Source organism: Tinamus guttatus, unplaced genomic scaffold, assembly GCF_059628265.1.
Source record: "Tinamus guttatus ecotype Peru unplaced genomic scaffold, ASM5962826v1 Tinamus_guttatus_pri_ptg000018l, whole genome shotgun sequence".
NCBI lineage: Eukaryota > Metazoa > Chordata > Aves > Tinamiformes > Tinamidae > Tinamus > Tinamus guttatus.
Genome location: NW_028288552.1, coordinates 1,066,565 through 1,089,245, shown reverse-complemented (window position 1 = coordinate 1,089,245; position 22,681 = coordinate 1,066,565). Strand labels below are relative to the sequence as shown.

Here is a 22,681-nt window from a genome sequence, read left to right as displayed (position 1 = left end):
GCAGCCAACTGCATGCACAGTGATAGGACTTGGAGAACTGCTGCACATTTATATTTTATCACTATATTCTGCTACTAACAACGAGAAAAAGTCCTCAGCGTGCTTAGTTATCTGAGAAATCCTGAGACTAGCTACAACCATCTTTTTTTGTTAGTAGCTGTAGCAGTTAGTAGTCTTACATATGAGTTCTTATCAAAATGAGACATAAAACATTTCTGTTCCTTGGGTGATTTAGATAATTACTTTGTTTTGTGGCAGTTTCATATTTCCATTTACAAAAAGTTTAATAAACTTGGCCTACTCTTTAGTCAATGAGTAGGTTTATAATGACATTTCTAGACAAACTTAATGGAAGTCAGGTCAAACACAACAAAACAGTCTCTCACCCTCTGCCCTGAACTTATTGAAAAGGAAACATTTTCTAATACAGCAGCTCCTCCTTCAATATATTTGGCTGTAAGGTCTGTCACAGTCATTTGGCCTCCGGACGGCCAGATCTTCTTGTCTTTTGCATGTTTGTTTTCAATTATAAGGACATCTGAAAGCTGGTCATCCTTCTGTGGCTTCATGTTTTTCGTCTCTTCTGTTGGCATGTCAATGAATTTAAATATTCGGCTGACAGACCGCATCTAAGAATAAAACAAACAGTGTTCTAATTGCGTCTAATACTTAGCTATCAAAGCAAATATTATCAAATTATTCCTAATTATCATCCAGAAACAGAAAGTTTCTTTTCTCTCCAAGTTATACTTTGATATAATTTTAAAAGCTAGGATTTTTTTGTGTGTGTGTAAAACTCTTAATTCTTTATTTTGTAATACTAACCTTGACCAAACATTTTTAAATGATTCCACTTGCCTCTTTTCTTAAAGGGACACAATAGCTTTTTTTATCTTTTCAAACGTACTTTGAAAGTATAAAAGAACTGCCTATGGAAAAACAAAGTATCATCACAAAAAAAACATCTTGGACTCCTACTCCTGTAGGGGATTATTCAACATGAAAATGAATTTCCTTGAGTAATGATTAAATTTCCAATGATCAACAGAATGCGTAGAATTTCAAAACTGCAAAACCTTAGCATCGAGTACGGAGAAAAAAGATTGGACATTAACATTTGAGTATTTATGAAAGGTTTTTCATTGCTTTGTACCAATCACAAATTGTATCACAATTAATTTTATATCTGTAATTATACATATTAGTTGAAGTAATCAAGTATTGTCAGTCAGGGAATTTAGATAGAAGCTGAAATGCACCAGTGGCAATCTCAATGAATTATGAAAACAGCATGGGACTAGGCCATGACCTTCTGGGTCAGTCATATCATATAATCCTTTTTTCATTATTGGATTAAACATAAATTAGTAAACAGCTCCTGAATTAATGAATTAATCTCCTTCACCAGGAATTCACTGTTCAGGTGGTTAGAAAACAATTTTTTTTAGGTCTATATACAAGTTTGTTCTTGTTCCTGTATTAATTCAAATATTTAAGCAGTTCTTTTCCTTGCTACTTTCCCCATTCGCTCATAGAGGGTCGTCTTAGTTTTAACCAGCCTTTGTTCCTCAGGACTAGAGAAAATACAAGTTTAAGTCTTAATGCAAGTTCTCACTCCTCCAAACATGCCTGTTTGAATTAATCTTTGCTATTTGATAAGAATATATACAGAATTGTGGATGAAGTTTTTCAAGGATGTTGTACAAATGCAGTGGTATTTTCCTATCTCTTTTAAGATTATCTTGATAAACACTCCTAGGTTCATATGTTTTTTTCTTCACAGTTCCATCTTGTAGTTATCCTGTGACCAAGCAGTGATCACCAAAGAAGTTTCACTCCACTGTGGCCTTTCTATTTGAGGGGATCCTAACTTACACCAGAAGTTATTCTTAGTGATTGATTATTGAATTCTACTTCATATTTATTATTTGAGATCACTTAATGCTTTTCATTTCCCAATGTCCTTTAGAATGGCATTGCGCTTCAGCTTTGTGTCTTTAGCAGATTTCTTCAACACATTTTTTTTCTTTGTTGAGAGCATTAAAAAAAGAAAAGATTTAAATGAGCTCAATCACAAATCTAATCTTTGTTCAGTAGCACCCTTACAGCTTAATGTAATTTCTCTTTATCCAGATCATTAACCAGTTTATATTTCTTGTAATAATTTTGTGCGCCACCATTGCAAGCTTGGTGGGTTTAATTAAAATTGCTATTACCAGATTTCCAGTTTCTCATTCAGTTGCAGAGGAGTTCTAATTCCACCCAATTTGAGTGCATTCATCTGGATTATTTCAACCCAACTTTACATCTTTATCTGAGATGCCCAACTGCAGAACCAAATTATGTGAAGACTCTGAAAGTGTCAGAAGAGCAGACAGTGAGATGGATTGAAAACTGGCTGAACGGCAGACCTCCGGGGGTTGTGATCAGTGGTTCTCAGTCTAGCTGTAGGGCTGTTTTCCCCAGGGTTCGATACTAGATCCAATCCTGCTCATCTTATTCATCAATGACCCGAGTGAAGGCACAGAGTGAACCCTCAGCAAGTTTGCTGATGTCAGGAGGGGCCAATACACCAGGGGATTGTCCTGTCATTTGAGTGACTTTGACAGGCTGGAAAGGTGAGTGGAGAGAGACCTCAGGAAGTCCAACAAAGGGAAGTGCAGAGTCCTGGATTTAGTGGGGAATAACCTCATGCACTAGTACAGTCTAATACTAGAAGGCTGGAGGTTGACCTGTTGGAAAGAAGCCCTGCAGAGAAGGACCTGGGAGTCCTGGGGAACATGTTGACATGTTGTCAGCAGTGAGCCCTTGTGGTCAAGAAGGCCAATGGTATTCTGGATTCCATTAGGAAGAGCATTGTCAGAAGGCTGAGGGAGATGATTCCTCCCCTCTATTCAGCCCTGATGAGGCCACATCTGGTCCCTCCACTACTTGGTCCAGTTCTCAGCTCCTCAGTGTAAGAGATATAGGGAGCTACTGGAGTTAAACCAGTGAAGGGCTACTAAGATGAAAAAGGGATTGGAGCATCTCTCATATGAGGAAAGGCTGAAAGAGCTAGGACTTTTTAGCCTGGAGAAGACTCATGGGGATCTTATTAATGCACGAAAATCAAATGTGTATAAAGAGGGAGGTTGTAAAAAGGATGGGGGTAGACTCTTTTTAGTGGTGCCTAGCAGTGGAATGGGAGGCAACAGGCACAAACTGAAACACAGGAAGTTTCTCTCTGAATCTAAGGACAAATATTTTTACTATGAGAGTGACTGAGTGTTGGAACAGAGATCCAGAGATTATGGAAATCCCTTTGTACATCTTTGGCCTTGTTTAACTGCGTTTATATTGCCCTAACAACATAATTCTATCTCATATGTAATCATTCCCTCCAGCTCCTTAATTCAGACTGAAATACTATTAGATGGATTTTCCATGTGGAAGTAAATGCATATAATACAAAGGAATACTGAGATACTTGTTTACATCTCTGAACATCTTGAAAGAGAATTGTGGCAGAAGAGCATGTTAGCACCCAAGCCTATGGGTTGCAGTTTCCATCTCAAAAGTGTGCATGGTAGAAACGCATGATCACCATGTTGGTATATGAATATCATCTCATTTTGGGGATACAAATAGGAAGACCTTGGACGAGACTGACAACTTCCTTCCTGTCTGACTGCTTTTTAATAAACACCCATAGTGAACACCATGCATTTATTTGAATTGTTTTAATTGTTTGATGCTATATTTCATTTTCAGAAATCTTGCCTTTTTAATAGTACCACAGCTTCACAAATGAAGCTCTTTCTAAGCTTTGTCAAGAGCAGTGAATTTTTGTATAAGAAAGGAGCCCCCACAATTGCGTGGAAGATCCGACCTCTACATACTGCCTAATATCTTCTAGAAAGCCATCTGGCCAAAGGGGCTTGCTTAATAATGGGTAATTTCATCTCTATTTCCCAGGCACCCCATACAGATTGATCAGTCATATCACATATGCAGACTTTTTTGACAGCTTAAATACTTTAAATCAATTCAGAATGATGTTTCCCTGGCTCTGTAATTTGCATTATGATTTTGATCTGGGCAGAATGCTGCATAAATGTCAGTAACACTTTACAAAGACATCCATTCTTCCTTTTGCAGGAAGAAATCTTCTGTCACTCATAATGACAAGTATAGTGTAAGTGACAGCAAGTTTTTTGCCTATTACTCACATCAATGTACCTGCTATATTCACATTCTCCACCTAATGCTTTAGAAAAAAAGACATATATTTACTATTTTCAGCTAAAAGTGGGTAGATCATAATAAACTAATTTTAGTCTTGCCTAATTGTATTTTACAAAGATTTTAATAATACCAATTCTTTACTTCCTCATTTGAAATCCTCTAAACTCTTCTTAATGTTGGATAATAACCATAATATAATTATGTAATATATATTCCAGAAGTTGAAGAACTAATTCTTTTACAACTAATCTAATACAATTAATCTCGTAAGGTCCCATGCTTTTCTGCTGTAAAGAGAGCAGTAACCTTCTCCAGACCAGCTTCACATAGGATTCACACTATAACTGAGAAATGCTACAAGAGATTGGTCCTATGGCTTATGTTGAAAAAAAAAATCCCTTTGCAGATAGTTACTGTGAAAACAGGAAATTCAGGAAAACTCTATATTGAAATTTCAAATCTTTTGCTGTTGCATTTTGGAAGCACTTATGAGATACATATATTATTCTACCAAACTGCAGAAATGTAAAATTTAGCTCAGGTGAAACTTATACAGGAATATCTGTTCTTCCCCATGCTGTTTTGCAAGCAAAAAAGGGAGTGTTCTTCCAGATTTTTATTGATTCTATTCCCTTCCAGATGACCAACTCCTCTTCACAAGGATTGTTATTCTGATGCAGATTTTCTTCTCAACTATTTTGGGTAGTTAAAATACGGAAATTAAGTATTCTCAGGTTTTCTGCTAACAGTAATAAAAATATATTAAGATCATTTCCTAGTTAAAATATTAGTTGAATAGGTTAAAGAAGAAATAGCAAGGAAAAGAAAAAGCATGAAGATCAACTGTAACAGCACCATTATTTTTCTTTGGTCTTCTCACCACGTACATTACTTCAATACTTCAGCATCACTGATGTACTGGGTGGGGCACTGTGAGGTTTCGCAAGTGTATTTTTAATCTCTCTTATGGGAATTCTTTTTATATCTCCTTACATAAGTAATCTTGGCAACACTGTGAAAGTGTGGCAATTTCTTGTTCCCTGATAAAAGGAATTGTCCTTCCCAGTTTAAGCACTGCTACTGCAGGATGCACATCAGTGAAGGAGGAGATTATAAAGCATTAAAATAGTCCACTGGGACTACTGCAATGCTTATCTGTGAAGGCAGCATTTACTGGAAAACTTATTTTCTCCTTCCTTATGGAAGTAAAAATTAAAAATATTGCAAGACTGCCTGATGGAATAAGAAAAAGACTGAAAACCAGCAAAAGGAGTAAGAGCATAAAGATCAAAGTGAGAAGATAAATCTAGTCTAACTGGTAGCTTTAAATAAAACAATGGATAGCTGTCAGAGTGACCACATATGTTTAAAAAAATAGCAAAGCAGATAAAGTATCAACACGGTAGAGAACGAAATGCCAGAACCATTATGGGGTATTTAAAAAGACAATGAGAACTTTTCAGTTAAAGTCAAATAAAGTTCTACAGAATTTGCTTCAGAGGAAAGAATATTCATGTTATGTAGAAACTAAAATCCTATCTGGAAATCCTCAGATTGCTTCAGTGAGCATCACAGAACGTTCATGAAAGAGATAGGAATAAATCAAATTTGACACCTGACAATTTGGTCAGTATTTTTTCTGGGACATACTTGACTTCTTCACATGATCCTGTTTCCTTATTCTCCTCCCTTCTTTTCTTTTATTTGCACTTATTTCACTAATGCCCCTATCTTGCATATCTTATAAAAAACCTAAGTGTGAGCTTAATATTATGCACCAACTTTCAACAGATATGTCCCCAGCAGTGGGCTTCTTCCACTTGCATAAGACTCCAGTTTATCTGGCAATCAAAGAACTGCCACAAGTACCTTAAATACTCAGGCATGCCTGCACACATGGATGTCACCCGTGCAGGGCAAGGGTGATGTCATCTAGAGCCGTGTGTGCCTATCTGTGACTCTCCTTGTACCAATTCTAGCCTGTTTGCTCCTACAGGGAACTTCAAAGTAGCCCTTGAGAGAGAAAGTGAGTATAATCAAATAGAACATTTTCAGAGCACTAAGTAAAACACACATGCAGACCTTTGCAGGATATCTTAAACCAAATTACTGCAAAAGTCTTTAAGGAGGGAAGTGCTAAATGTAGAGAACACAAAGAGTAGGAAATAATACATCTGCATCACCCAGCGAAGTAGGTTCATTATCCTGAAGCTACGACGTCATTATTATTTGCTTGCGCACAGAAAAAGCTTTTGAATGTCAGGAAAACAATCCTGCCAGGAACATCTATTAGTTTGGCATCTGGGATACCAAAAAATACAAAGGTGTACAGTAATCCACTGCCTAAAGAAGTCCAGACTATCCATCTGACTAGCCCATCCAGACTAACTGATGAGCTTCATAAGACTGTCATTTACAGAACCACTGCTCCAGTAAAATACTTTGTTTTTAAATAGAGAAAAGTGTTCACAAACTCATAAAGTAATTTAAAACTTTTTCTCCCCAGGGGAAGGGGTGTTACTTCCTAATTGTAATTAATAGATGACATTTTAACATAAATGTATTTTAAGGAAGTGGAAACTCTTTACTAAAACTATAGTGTGTCACACATCCTCCGCATATCATATTTGGATTTTCAATTGCCTTTGTAAACACCTTCAGTTTGTATGAAGCGGAACAATATGTGAATATGACTCTCATAAATGTTTATGTTTACAATGATCACATTATGCCTTGCAAGGCCAATTCATAGTCCACAAATGAGAGCTAATTGAATGTTGCTGCCATGTTATGCCTCATCAATGTGCTTTACTTCCTATTAGTCAAAGAGATGCCAATCTCCATGTTTTGCAGTTAGGACAAAGGAGTCCTTTCACAAAGTGCTTGTCCTTCAAGACATGCTGTTCTAGTAAGCAAAGAAAGAATCATCATGAAACAATTGGTGGATAGGGAAAAAAGTGTGTCCCCGAATGGTAGTCAGTTTTCTGGACTACCACCACTCATACATGTAAACAGGAGATTATGTATTGCAAGTGGTTAATTCCCAGTTTTGGGGCTCTAGAGGATTTCCTTCAGGATGAGGGTAGTTGAATCACTTAAGTAAGTAAGTATATGTTTACTTGGCAAAAATTCCCTCACCATCACCATCTTCCCCAATTTCTTTTTAAACAACAGCTCATTAAACAACAACTCATTGGGATATAATAGTCTATAAAATCTGCCCTAAGAGCTATTTGTTCATGCTGAAATGGTTGGCTGGAGAAGTTAACTTAGGATCCAGAGATGATATGGCTGGGTGTGGAAGATCTACTCATAAAAAACATTCTTAGATGTAATCATGGTTTTATGACTCCTGTATTTTATGGTAAGAATAGTGTCCAAAATGAAACCTTCAATGCATGAAGTGTAAGAAAGATGTAGCTGTTATATTTCAAAATCAAACTTTTATTTTATACATATAAGCTGAAATATAATTTTAAAAAGGCAAGAAGAAATCTATTCTTTCACAAGTTTCCTGTCCGCTCAACAGGAACAATACATAGATCAACCCTGTAGAATATTCTGTCTTAATGTTTACAGTCTAAATAAATAACTAAATAAACACATTAGAAAGGAATGCTAGTACAAGTTCAAAACCTGATGCCAGAAATTATTTCACACTAAACCAGAAAGACCCCCACGGAAGTGCAGGAAAGACTTTTAAATCACTATTGATTTTGCAGGGAAGGAGTTCAAACACCTCCGTTATGATTTGCAGTGCAAAGCCCCAAAATAGATCCAGAAAGATCTGAATAAATATGTAACTATAACAAAATAAACCCAAGTCTTTTATAAGCTTTTCCACCACTGGTACGCATGCAATCAGAAACTTCAGTTTTTTGCCTTCCCCTGTTCTAATCCAAGAGAATTTTTGATCACAGAATGCTTACCAAACTGTCCACATCTATGCTTGAGTTTACTGTCCATTGCAAGGTTCCCATGATGTTCATGGCTAAAGTAAGAATAATGCCAGCCTTGCTTGGTCCATCACCTACAGAAAGAAAAAGACATTCTATTTATATCCAAATAGACACCAGAAAATTAGAATGTATATCTTAAAATATATATTCAAATGAAAAGTTTTTTTCCACTAGCATTTCATGAGAGAAACATGGACTGTGTGATTATATAAATGTTTAATTACCAGTTAAACTCCTGCCTTTGGGACTGGATTTACTAAAAAAAGCAATTGTACTTTGGTGGAGGGAGAAATTAAATCTTGATACCTAAGCTGGGAACACAATATAGACTCAATAATTGTGACCGCAATTTCCTCTGTCCAACGCATGTGAATCTATAAAATGACTCCTATACATCTATCTAATGTTGAGAGAATGAAAGGGTATCTTCAAATAAAACATCACACCCCAAAAACTTAAAAATTCAAACTAATTGATCCAGTTTACATTTGCAGCTCTTGATTGAATAGAGAACACATTCTTCTCACCGTTTCACCAAGATGTAGGCATAAATTTCTCTCTTAAGCAAGCGTGGAATTCCCCTGCATTTTATGAATTCACATGACAATGTGCAAGCACTATAAACTGTAGCACGGTTCACAGAATAACAGAATGGTTGGGGCTGGAAGGGACCTCTAGAGATCATCTAGTCCAACCCCCCTGCTCAAGCAGGGTCACCTAGAGCACGTGGCACAGGGTGGCATCCAGGCGGGCTTTGAAGATCTCCAGAGAAGGAGACTCCACAACCTCTCTGGGCAGCCTGTTCCAGGGTTCTGTTACCCTCACAGTAAAGAAGTTCTTTGAGAATCAAAATCAAAAAATAACTGTAACAAAAGCTTACTGAATGTATTCAAACATATTGATAGCTTTTTAGCTATAAATGTTGAGTTTTTTAAGTGCTGAGTTTTCCACTGAGTTTATTTATTTCAATACCTTCAAAGAAAAAGAAGTAAAGAGGTTTGGGAATATTCATCTCTGAATTTCTGTCATTGACGTAACTTCAAAAGATAATAAAATTTACCGTGTCTTAAAAACATGAGAAAAAATAAAGAGAAACAATGAAAAATGAGAACAACATTTACCTCTACTTACTAAAGGGTTTGAGTTATAAAGATGATAACCCCTTATCCAAACTTTTCAGTACACTAGCACAGTTACATTAATATGGTTTACTTACCATAAGGTTACTTTTGCAGCAATTACTGTCAAAAGAGGAAAGTGCTGGACCCTCAGATATGTGGATATTATTTTCAAATCAATCCCTTCAATTATTCTTCTACAATATCACATATAATTGTGGTATAATTTCTATTTTAATTAATTCACATTTACTATTATATGACATACTTAAATCACCGACTCCAATATATGCTAAATTGTGCAACACTGTTTTCTTCTCAGAGGTTTCCAAACAGAGTTGTTAAACAGAAGCAAAACTTATATTTTGGTATTCTTGTAAAGATAAAGTTAATGTACCTGTAGTTATGATAGAGATGAATGTCACAGCAATAAAGAACACAACAAAAATAATTTCTATCCTCATCTGGAACCAGCGCAGAGTTGACAAATAGAGGAACCAGTTTGCTGTATGTAGGTTCAGGGCTTTGTGAAATAAGGTTTCAAAATATGGCTGTCGCCCAAAAGCTCGCAGTGTCCACAGTCCTTTTAAGCTTGTAACAAGATGTGTGAATATTGGACTCCGAGCTGTATTTAAATCAAAAATATTAGAACCATTCATAAGCAAATATTTGTGGTATAACGCAAATACACAGCCCTAACTTCCAACTCATAGCAGTATAATTTTTGTCATTGGTTTAATTTATGCACACTGTTGGAGTACATGACTGAAATAATCCTAGCACAGGATATATAATAACAGTGTTTGCTTGAATGGGCTGCAATTCCACTCAGCATGACAGCAGGCGATCACTTTAATTCTTCATAGTTAGCATGTTACTTGCAGAAACTCCTTGTCTGTTTAAGAAGCGACAAGAAAGAGAACGTTCCTCCCAACCCAGAATGAATTCCTAAAATTCTGAGAACCCCACTGAGCAATTTTTTTTTTCACAGACAGAGTACTTGATCTGGACTCCAGTGTACTTACAAGAGCAATTTTAAGCAGACCTTGCACTACATTAAATATGACAAGCCAATGCTGGATCCCCGTGAACACTGAAGAAATTTAGATTTAGCCCTTAAGAACTTCAGAATTATGCTCTATGTAAAACCAAAGATGATCATCAGTGTTTAAGGTTCATGACTGGCTGAAGATCTGCCAGCTTATTGAAAAGTCAGACCACAGTGGCTGATATGCAAAACCATATTTCAAATTCAATTGGATTTTCCATTTTATTTGGAATATATTCACTTTTTAAAGGTTGGAGAGAAATCATTTATTATGAAGCGAGAATTCTTCACAATCAAAACAGAAACTGACAGCTGTTCTAAATTTTTCACATAAAGAAACAAATTTCTGAGACACACCAAGTCTAACCAGAAATTTTCAATTCATTCTCAAGAGAACTTAATGTCAGAACTTTATTTGTTTTCAGCTGCAGTGGTGATAATACCCAGCTTTAAGTAAATCTTCTCCATTGCACTTTGGTAGCAGGTCACTCAATATTGGCTGGATTAGTAACAGCAAAGTTTTTTTAAGAGATATGTGTGTTCTGCTTCCAGAGACAATGGGCATTTTGCAAGAGAAAAGGCAAAGAAGAGGTGAAAAGGTGAATCACTCCTCAATTGATTTGTTGTGGATTTAGAAGTCTACCAATTTTGCTGCTCATACCTTCAGATTCCAGTTGTTTCAGCTGCTGAGAAGTGTGGAGGAAGTATGCCCTTAACACAATAAAGGCTCCTATCACAGGCACTGATGCCAGGAAGATGTAGGGTTGTAATATTGAGACTACCGTTATAGCGCCAATCACAATGAGTATTAACTGCAGAATGAAAGAAAAATACTATTGATATAGTAAACTTGTCATTTTATAGATTAGAGATTGGTGATGAATCTCTTTCCATGGCAACTATGTATTGCTAAAGGAACATAAAACGCTACCCTAACTAGGATTTGAAGCTGAGAATAAACCTCCATGGGAAGATGTTGAATAACTGAGACCAGATCCATAACTTACAGGAATGGCTACCATCTTCTATAATAGGAAGAAGAAAAGTTTTCTCTAGTTACAGACATCTAAATTACGAAAAAGATGGCAGCTATGCACTCACTTTCCAGTTAAAATTGTATGAAAGATACTCGCCATCTCTGTAACCACCTTCCACTGTCCTTGTCTTTCTGGACCGAGGTACGCTAGCTAGCCTGAACCTAGGTGCCAGTGTCCTGCAGATTCTGGGCCAACCAGTAGATCATGCTGAGGGTCAGAAAACAAATGGGAAATTGCACATCATCAGTTGTTCAAGTGACTATAACCTAGAAATGAAGCTGGAACTTCTAGTAGGAGTTCACTGATCAGATGACAGAGATAAGACCTGACAGAACTTGTAGTATGAATTTTTTTAGAAGAAAATTGATGTTTTACAGTCACAGAAGATGAAAGAAAATGTTTCAAGGTTTAATCTATTTACACCTGCCAGAGACTACAGCCACTGCCATAGGACTTCATCCTCAGTAGCTAAAGACAAATTTAGACAAATCAGGCCTTGGTCTTTACTTCAGAAGTGCCTTAAGTGTACAGGCTGTTTCTGTCTCATACTTACATTTGATGAAAATCAAATAGATAAGTGTTTGCAGAATAGCAAAGCTCTGCTTTGTACCATTCACACTAAAAAAATACATGAAAATGAAAATTTAACAGATAAAAGCAACCGTAAATGAACAAATGGGAAGAAACTTGTGGTTAGTGCTTTTACTATTTCTTTTGCATGATTTCAAGGAAAGATTTATATCCAATATTCCAAGTCCAATGTCTTTTACCAACATATAACTGTATTCCTGGTTCCTATCTTTTGTTTTCAGTAGAAGTTTAAGCGACACAATGGCAGCACCAAAGTTTATGAAAAAATCTACTGTATCAATTGAGCCATTTAAAAAAATCTTTCATTGTTTTCCCATTCTTTTTAAAAAGAGGCTGACACACATGGACTAAATTGTGCAGGCTGTATATCACTGTTTTGTAGTGATTATTTCAAACTGCACAATTTAGTATCTCTTCTATCTGTAATTGTTAAGCAGCAAATGAGCTATTTAAATGATATTTATCCAAATTATACAGCTTTCTGGTTACTTGAGCTCATATAGTCACACAGTGATTGTATCACACAATTTAATTCCTGTTTTCATCATTTGCCAAAATTTTGCAAAGGCCACGATGATGTCATATTGTTTTAACAACTGCTCCAACATAGTTATTTCAATAAAAAGTTGAATGTAAGACTTATGTTCTCCTGCAAACAGAAAATAAGTGCAAAGTCAAATGGAAGATGACTCTTTAAAATGGCAGAAACATAAATCAGCACACAAGCAGGCTATATTGATATACATTCAGGAAATGATGGAAGAGACATAACACAGCTGAATTAGGAATGTGGTGACCACAGGTCAGAGCAGGAATAAAAGCAATATCAAAACAGATCAGGGAGACAAATTCCAGTGCTTCCTGTGTGCCTCCCTTTGAATAGGGCAGCTCATGGTAGCTCCAACACTTCAACAAGGATTTAGGTCAGTGGTGACTACAGCAGCTGCTCTGGTTAACCAGTAGATGCAATAGATGCTACCAGTATCTCACATAAAGGATTTCCAGAAAACATTAATCTCACTGTCTGCACTGGGAGAAGACAGAATGATTTAAAAACTAGCTGAAATGCTAAGTAATCATTAGCGGGATGCAATGCATATCCAAGAGGTTTGGAAGCAGGCCAACTGGTTGTCAGCAAACACTGCGGATGCTATGTATTGCTACTCATGTGGAGGTTAATAGCTTTTCTTCTTTTACGGACAATTGGATATGTGTCCAGTGACCAGAAAGTAACTTTGGTTTCTTTCATCCTGGGATCTTGTTGATGTTGGATGAAAAGTGCTGCACTGTAAAAGACAAGGCCCTATGATTTGTCTACTACCCATGTAAGCCTCAAGGAAAAATGTTTCACAATATCCCCGGTTCCAATAGAGAAGGCGGCAGTGTCCCTATACATAAGATAGTCAGCTGAATCACCTATCAGCTGATCTACATGGAAGAGTGAAGGAAAACTAGCTCACAAATTCTGTGCTAAATTCTTAGGTAAATGTCAGGCATTGTTTGCATATTGCAAAGACAATTGCTATTTCTTCCCCAGCAATGTTTGGCAGTTAGCAAGTCTTCCTCCCTGGTATATTTGGATTTGGACATCCAGTAATTTTAAAAATTAGCATTTTTGTTATTCTCTGAACCTTGGGATGAGTAATCTCATGCGCCAGTGCAGGCTGGCGGGCAATCCTGGAAAGCACCTAGCAGTCCTTGTGGACAAGTTGAACACAAGACCAACAGCCTCCTGGGCCATAGTGTCATCAACAGAGAGGTTCCTCTCTCATCTGCACTAGTGAGAACGCATCGCGGGTATTGTGCCCAGTTCTGGGCTCATTAGGACAAGAGAGACAGGAGCATACTGGAGCAAGTCCAGTGAAGGGCCATAAAGGTCTTGGAGCATCTGACCACAGGAGAGGCTGTGAGAGCTTGAATAGTTCAGTCTGGAAAAGACTGAGGAGGCCCTTATCAATGTTTGGAAATTACTGGGAAGAGGATGGCAAGGCTAAAGAGGGGCTAAAGAAGTTGAAGCCAGATTCTTCTCAGTGGTCCTGAGTAACAATACGGGAGAAAATGGGCACAAAAACATTTTCACTGTGAGGATAGTGAAACACCACATCAAGTTGCCCAGAGAGGTTGTAAAGTCTTCATTCCTGGAAATATTCAAAACCCAGCTGGATGTGGTGCTGAGCAACCTACTTTAGTTGACCCTGATTTGAGCAAGAGTGTTAGAAACGTTCCAAGTCCTGAGTCCAGAGGTCCTTTCCCATCAGCACAGGAGGAGAAAGCTGCATGTATAACTTCTCTGTATCTTTCAGATGAAGATACACTTGCTTATTGGCAGTGTCAGGGAAGTTTTAAGCTGCCAAATAAATTCGAGTGTGTAGTGAATTGAGAGAAATAACTTATGAGAGCATGACTGGCAAAATGTGTTCAGGACAATGGAAAGGTTCAATGCTCTTCTCCAGAAGAACTTGGAAAGATTGTGCAGCTTATCACACATTTTGAATACATTCAAGATAAGAAAGAAATGAAGGGCAATGCTAGCAGATAGGAATGGAAGAGGTCAAGGAAGTAAAGTCATGAATATGATGAATATAATAAATAGATAGCATGAAAAAATGCTCGTCTTGAGCCAAGATAACTGAAAGAAACTATGGAATGCCCTTTATGTCTTTGAAGTTAAGTGTGGGTAGCAGCAGGGTGTACTTGTGTTGTACAGTTTTTCAGGGCAAAAGTATTTCTGAACCTGAGTATTTGAAGGGTTTTGCAAAACACTGGAGGTAGATATATGGACAAGTACTTAAAAAAGGAAGCAATGAAGTTGACTAACAAGATAGACAGCCATGTAAACAGATACATAGATTTATAAAAGAAAGAGAATATTGAGATGTAACTTCAATTCTTAATTCTTTTAATTAACACAATTTCTTTCCCATGATGTATGACTGAAACTTTATAGTGTTATAAGAGAGCAAAATGTAAAACTTTTTATTTTACAAACCTGAACAAAGTCAAATATTGTAAGTGGAAGTAAGTCATCCAGTATTGCTGTATCTTTTGAGAATCTGTTAAGTATGCCACCTGCAGATTAAGAAACAAACAAACAAAGACAAAGCAAATATTTTAGCACAAGTAACTACCACATTTGTTAGCTTTAGCAAAATATTCACCTTTTTTTTCTGAATGCAAAATATTAAGGAAAAATAAAACATTTGTTATAGTAAAAGCAATTCTATTGCAGTTTAATGGAGCTACAGTTCATCCTGAAGAAATTTGGTTCTGTAACCCTGATCATTTGCACAACTGCATATCTGTTTGTACATCAGTTTCTTAACTTCTAAGTTATTTAATAATCAAATAACAGAATTAAGAATATAATGGGGAAATTAAGGAACCCCACTATGGTGTATTTTCATTTACCAATGTCTTCCGCAATATAACATGCACTGGTAAATAGGGTATAGGATAGAGATTTCATACACAGTGGGAAATTGTACCACCAGTTATACAATGTACCAACTGTACCACCAGTTATACAATGAACTCTATATCAACTTCAGAATCAAATATGAATGCGAGAAGCATTATTCACACTGACATTTTATGTCACTTCAATAGGACTCCTTATGAAATAAAGCACTGCTTATTATTCATCTTTGTCACTCACCACGGAGTTGACTATATCTTTTCTATTACAGTTTTAGATAAATTCTATTCATTAAAATCTTCCCTGATTTTATAACCTGAAACAATTAACAATTTTCTCTTTCTACTTCAATGTAGAAGGTGATATTTCAAAATCAAAGCTGACAACTGAAATATGTCATACTTAAAGTGCAATCAGAGCTCATTAAAAGATTCACAAATTATTTTATGTGGCAAACTTTTAACATTCAACTTGACTGAAAAGTGAAATGGAATATAATGGTATCCTTTAACAGAATGAAAATTGTTTAATTAAAATAAACCCCATACATGAATCAATCAGTTCCCTTCTCAGTTACCTGCTTTCAAAGAGTTGAATGTTGACATAGGTGCATGAAGAACTGCGTGCAACATCTTTTGATGAAGAGTTTTAGACACTGTTATAAGAGTATGCACAAGGGGCAAACCTCTGAAGATTCCCATGGCGAGCAGGGTATCTGCCACTCCCACATAAATATAAAAGATGTAGTAGGTGCTAGTGTCAGTGACGATCACAGGAGGTTTGTCAGAGGTACTGTTTTCTGACTGGGTTGTATTTGCTTCTGAAGTTGAACTGGTGATTGCAAATTAAAAATAAATATGTTACCTGCATCTGTGATTTTGTTTCTGTCATTTTCTCTCTGAAGTACAAATAGTTCTGCATTGTTTATTCAACATAAAACTATGCTAATTATGATAATATATTTTTCAATAATTTATTAATTATTGCCCTGCATTTATGAAGTATAATTTATGAATTATCCCATGTGCCAATAAAGCAAAGTTACTCTCTATGTGGTCAGATGTCACAGCAAGATATAGCTGAAGACCCTCTTAGATATTTTTCCCAAACTACTATGTTGAACAAAAGTGATTTTTTAAGCAAGCAAAATGCTTCAGATATAATTAAGACCTACAAGACCTATTCTAAGGGCCAGTAACATAATTTCCCCCAAATCTGCTTCACTGTACTTCCTGTGCTCATACCTACAGACTCAGTGTTGCAGGACCAGAACAAAGATTGTTGGCATTATTCAAGAAAAGACCACACTGATTCTCAATATGGTTTAATCTTCAATTGCTTGATCCTGTGACTTTTGGGAATTTTCCATAGGTGAACTGCACCGTGGAGTCTTACAGAAACTGTTCACCTAATATGTTCCTAAGCACATGTCTGGCCTTTCATCTATGAAAGACAGCAATGAACTGCAGCGTGTATAGAAATATCAGGACCACAAACCTCTAGACTGAGCCAACTCAGGCTGTGCCTTGTGTGCAGTTATGTACTCAGCACTATGGCACAAATCATTTGACTGCTAGCGCTTAGGTACCAGTTTAAGATGATCAACTATATCAGGTATTCGGATCATTCTCTTTGAGGATGATGGCTGTTTCACTGAACAAAAGCTAGTGCCTATCCATACATACTTTTGGCAGAACTTATCTAAATATTTATAGCAAAAATCAGCACAAAGAAATCTCCAATCCCACAACAGATCACCATCAATACTTACTTTTGAATAAAGAATAACCCAACAAGAGAAGCAGCTACCTATGACCAGAGAACAAAGAGTTATTATTTTTCTAGTCACATTATGTCACATCTTGTCACATTTCTTTTATTCACTTTTCTTCTTTCCCTGACTTAGTAACTGTTTGTAGAGAGAGCATTATAAATGGAAGTCAAACTTTCCTGAAGCAAAATCCTTCCACATAAACCATGTGCATCCCACCAGGAAAGCTACATTTAGACTTTTATCACAGTTAGGCTCTGGAGTGGCTAAATATTCTTTTATTGTGTGTTTCTTTTTTAATTAACAAAGGTTTGCTAATGCATTCTCAGTGAGAAGGCATATTCACTATATTTTAACATACTTCAAGTTTTAAATATTCTTATTTCTTGATAGCTCTAAAACAGCAAGTCTATTTTTCAGTATCCTCAAAGGAAGCTATTCAGATATGGATATCAAACATTTTTTATTCTTGCCTTGTTGTTCTTGCTAACTGATAACTGTATCTGAGACATCTACATTTCTGATCTTACTTGGTTCATTGTTTTGTATAATTCTCCACGTAATCTATTTTCATATTTTTTAATGTGGATATTTTTAATTTTTTTTCCAGGAAATGTCTCAATGCCATCCAGCAGATGCTTCCACATCACCCCTTCTTGCCTGTACACTGAGTCTTACAGTAAATAACTCAAGACTGATTGTCATGCCCTAATTTTAAGGAACTGCAAGGTTCAATTTTCCCTCACAATTATATTTCTGTGACTCCCAACAGGATTCTGTTCTGCTCTTGATTCAATCTTATTTATTCTACTATGCAGCAGAAAATAATTGAAGTAATCTGAGGCAGTGGGTTTTTGCTGCCATGCACTAATCACTGTCTTTGATAAGCAATGTTCATTTAGACAATACTAGGCAACAGAAAAGATTTCAATATCATTTGAAAGTTAGCAAAAAAAGTGATTAATCGGCAATACATGCATGAGTAAATGTCTTGATGCTACATGCTTTTATACTTTTATCACAAACTTTTATCATACTTTTATCACCAAATCAGTTTGTAGCAAAATAACCATGGTAGCAGATTTTCTTACCTCAACTAAGAAGAGAGCTACACACAAAATCAGTACAAAAATAAAGTTTTTGTGGATGGTAATGTATCTGAAATAGGTATTCCATGTAGTAACAGTACCCATACTTTCAGTATCATCTGTAAAACATTCCTGTCAAAGAATTGATACCAACATTATTAGACTCACAGTAATGTCTATATATGAGAATTTTGACACTTGAACACCATCATTTCTTCTGCTAACTCATTCCACATTATAGATTGCAGCACTCAGGTTGGTTGATAAGGCTGAAGGGGAAGATAATGATTAGCTGAGTTGTCTTTGTTATAAGGACACGGATGATTTGAGATTTTCGGAGAGCTCTACTATCATTCAAAGAGTAACAATCAACACTTGTCCAACATTACTAGCGTCCAACGCAGTCTAGTTATGAGTTATTTTTTTCAAAGTAGATTATTAAAGTGTTGTTAGATTTACTTCATAAATACTTAGGAGGATTTTTATTCTGATGAGATCAATAACAGAGAGGAAAAGATGGGGAATGCTTTAGCAAATTTGAGATTAAATATTTGATCTACATTTCAACATTTCACCTTTCTAAGTTAAAAACTAGGTTAGAAAATATTACCATTCTGTGAAAATCAAGTGTCATTTTGAAAATGAAAGTACTTCATCCCAATTGTCAGAAAGGGAAAGTTTGCATCAATTCTTGTTGTAAAACTCAACTTTAGTTATGTAATTTCTATACTATACATAAAGAAGAGCAAAATACTACCTTACTCCTCTGTGCATTGTCTGATTCATACAAGGACATACAAGTTATGCAGGGCTTTCCTTTTTGCATAATATCTGACACATTTGTAAAATTTGATTAAATTCCAGTGAACTGCAATATTTAGAAACTGTGCCAGATGTTAAAATGTATTCTAATTTATTCTGTGAGTTATAACATTTCAAATGTCTATTTTATATAATTATTTGAAAATAACATACTTTTATGTTATGGCTTCAAATTTCATTTTACCATAAGTAATCTTAAAAGGAAATTAAAGTGTGGAAGATCAAATTAGTCTATATTGAAACCTCTACAGATAGCATTCAAAAATTATAAAAGATCAGGAAAAATAAAATTTGAAGGTATTGATACAATGATTTAAAGATGCTATTTGAGCTAAAAAAGAACATTTCACAGATACTCCAAAATGATATTCCACAGAGAAATATTGCATTAGGAATGACAAAGTCAGATAGAAAAATACATAAGGAGTATATTGCTCAAAACAATCCCAATATCAAAAGACAGATCAATTTAAATCAGCACACACCTTCAAGTCCTCTTCATTAATTTCATCAGTAATGTCCAAGACGCTGTCTTGAGACAAGCGCCTGGCGTAGATATCTATTTCGCAAGACAGGTTGGTCTGAGGCACCACGGACATTTTTCTAACTGCTGTGCTTCCCTTTTTGTAAAAGTTTGGTCCCTGGTTCACAGAGGTACCTGTCATCAAGTTTAACACAGATTGCCTTCTCCTCCCTTGCAGCATATGGTCAGCATTCAGCACATTACTTCGAGGTAGAACCATATCTCCTTGTTCTGAATCAGGTACCAGCGAGAGTCTCCTTTCTGGTGGGTCGTTGTGACCCTCCTCTATTCCATTGACTTGCGTTCCATTTTTTTGCACTATTGAGAATTTTCTGCCTGCGTTAAGCGGGTTAATAATTATGGAGTTCTTTCTTTTGTCATTAAAATCTGATGTCTGTTTAAAAGACTGCTGCTTTGCTTCATTTCGTGATCCCACTCCTTCTCCTTCAATGGAAAATCGTCGAAGAGTTTCGGTTAGAATCGAATTTCTTCTCTCTGCACTGAACTGATCAAAAGCATCAAAACCCATCAGCTTCGAGCTAAAATCTGGCCGTTGATCCTGAAGTTCAGAAAACGTTCCATAGAAATAGCAGCTCCCCTCATGTAAGATTAATATTTTGTCCGCAATCTTTAAATGTTCCAGCTTTGAAGTAACCAAGATCCTAGTTTTATTTGCCATCAATTTGCAAACACAGCTAGAAAAAGTGAAAGTTATTTACATGTTAAATATTATCAGACGTCGCTTTTATCACTTCTTACACTTTCAAATTATTTGCTTATACATGTTCCCTAAGGTGGTCCCCCGAAATACAAAGGAAGTGACAAAGCTGAGATGTGTGAAGAATGAGTACTCAAGTACATAAGTCAATCAAACAGTAAGGAAAGAATGGAATAATTTTCTGGTCAAACTAAAAAGCACAGTCCAACATGAAAGTGAAGTATTTCTTTTCTTTTTAGGCTTATTTGGGTCTTTTATTACCAAATCCAAAAGTATTAGCCCGGTTTCAAAACTTCAGGTATGTTGTGGCTAAGAAATTCACGGATAGCAGTCAGTGTCCTTACTGTTTTGAGCTATACCAACAGGAGGTCTATGTTTGGCCAACCTGCTGTCAATCTCCTGGTCAGTGGGCACTTTTAGATCGCAAGTCTTAGCAAATATAAAAATGAGACAAACTATATATTTTTTGTAAATATTTATACTTATAAAGCAGATAAAAATTTCTAAATGAAAGTTTTTCTGGTAAACAGATACACCAGATATGAAGCCTAGCACACTGGGAATAACATCACAGAAAGTGGTGACATTGTGACTAAAGAGGGAGTTATGTTCACACTTGGTCCAGGTCTATTTTTTTACAATTAGCTATATTGTCCTACTGCTAACCAAAATGCTCACGCACTCGAATTCCCAAAAATAATCCTACCCAAAAGGTATCCAAAAAGGTACTATTCTGACCACTTCAGTATTTTTGTACTATTATTAAAATCATTATTTCGTAATATTATTATCTTTACACTAATTAGAGTCAGATTTTCATTTTGTACCCATGTTTTACATTGGGCCACTTGATGGAATTCTTAAAAACAGTGTCTCAAAACATACAATACCTTTCAAATATTTCTTTTTCTGTAAAAATGTCTAAATGTCCAAAAGGAGAATCCAGGAGATACAAATCAGCATCCTTATACACTGCTCTAAAAAGAGAAAATGGATGTGAAATTAACTTTCAGTTCTCTTCTAAATTTACATATCTATATTTGCAAATGCATGCTTTTACCATTTTGTTTCACAATTTGTAAATTCATAGACTTTTCTACAGTGATAATGTGGAGCTGGGGTTCAACATTAAAAGTGACTGTAAGATACCTTTCAAGAAATAACTTTTTAATTACTTTCTATGTAATCAAATGAAGTTATACAGCTTTCCTATATACTATTTTAATGATCTATTTAAGGCCCAAATCTGATACTGTACATCCCCTTTGGATGTACAGTGATCACTTATTTACCCAAATGTGAATTTGTTACCTGCTGTAATGACTACTGACATTTCAGATCATAAATGAATGCCTGAAAGGACTCAGGTGCAGGACTTAGTTTTAAAAGTACTTTGAAATAACTTCTAGGCAGACAGGTGTGTTAGCAATCCACAACCTTGCAAACATTAACTTGAATGCCACTATACAATATTTCAAGGGCAGGACATGAAAAACTATTTATAGCATTAGTAGCTTAAGTTCTTTGTGCCTGGACATGGCTCACTAACACCTAAATCTGTGAGTGAGAGGGGTTTTTTTCAATAGAAGCTCCAAAAGGTCCCTTGCTTCCCTTGCTTTCCTCTGTACATGTGAAAATCATAATGTGATATGAACCAGGATATAAATAGTAGAGAAAATCTAGATAGCTATATTTCAGTACCTTTTAAGACATTTTTAATTTAAACTGTTGTGTTGAACAATGTGAAGATATGTAACCATGAAAGAAAAACTCAATAATAGTTTATTATGTTAATAAACTAAGCAACCTTATTGAAAAATCCTCTGTCATGACTGATTTCATTGACTATATATTATGATGTAGTGGCTGCACAGTAACAAAAAGTTCATACTGTTCTTGGCATTTTCAGCAGCTAAGAAGTTTGCAGCTTGTTTCCTTTAATAATGGTAGCACTCAACTTCTTGCTGTCATTGGAATGTTGAACTTACTAGCTCTATATGATTAACCCTAGGGTACTGGGCCAGTGAGCTAACTCAAACCTGGGCACAGATTGTTTTCTGGGGGGCTTTTTTGTTGTTTGTTTCTTTGTTTTGTTGCTCACATGCCCTTATTTCTACCAGTTGCAGCTACAGGCATTGGCAGTATTCTGTAAGAAGCCTGAACTCAGGCAATCAGCATCCGCTTTTTTTTTGAAGGGATGGTTGGAGGCACTTCTATAAGGGATTCCAATTTCATATGACTTTGCCACAAAGTAGACCAGACACATTTCAGAACAGGCAAATAATGTTCAGATTGTCACCAATCTAGGTAGGTCCAACTCAGGGTTGTAATCCCAGGTTTTCTTCCCTATCTTCCTCAAAGCCTCTT

The 22,681-nt window shown here is 36.0% G+C and overlaps 1 protein-coding gene across 2 annotated transcripts in view; it reads right to left on the bottom strand.

Annotated features, from left to right (window-relative positions):
* The window catches only part of CFTR (CF transmembrane conductance regulator), an 86,453-nt gene that overhangs the window by 18,030 nt on the left and 45,742 nt on the right, over positions 1-22,681 (bottom strand). The window contains exons 13-23 of one of the 2 annotated variants that reach the window (XM_088523656.1): positions 21,205-21,291; positions 19,559-20,291; positions 18,255-18,383; positions 17,164-17,201; positions 16,964-16,971; positions 15,970-16,212; positions 14,967-15,046; positions 11,011-11,161; positions 9,699-9,926; positions 8,154-8,254; positions 387-629 (exon numbers count right to left, since the gene is read on the bottom strand). In XM_088523656.1, the coding sequence (XP_088379782.1) occupies positions 387-629; positions 8,154-8,254; positions 9,699-9,926; positions 11,011-11,161; positions 14,967-15,046; positions 15,970-16,212; positions 16,964-16,971; positions 17,164-17,201; positions 18,255-18,383; positions 19,559-20,291; positions 21,205-21,291 (2,041 nt within the window). Of the gene's footprint in view, positions 1-386; positions 630-8,153; positions 8,255-9,698; positions 9,927-11,010; positions 11,162-14,966; positions 15,047-15,969; positions 16,224-16,963; positions 16,972-17,163; positions 17,202-18,254; positions 18,384-19,558; positions 20,292-21,204; positions 21,292-22,681 lie in introns of both variants that reach the window. The other variant, XM_088523649.1, reaches the window with a different exon arrangement.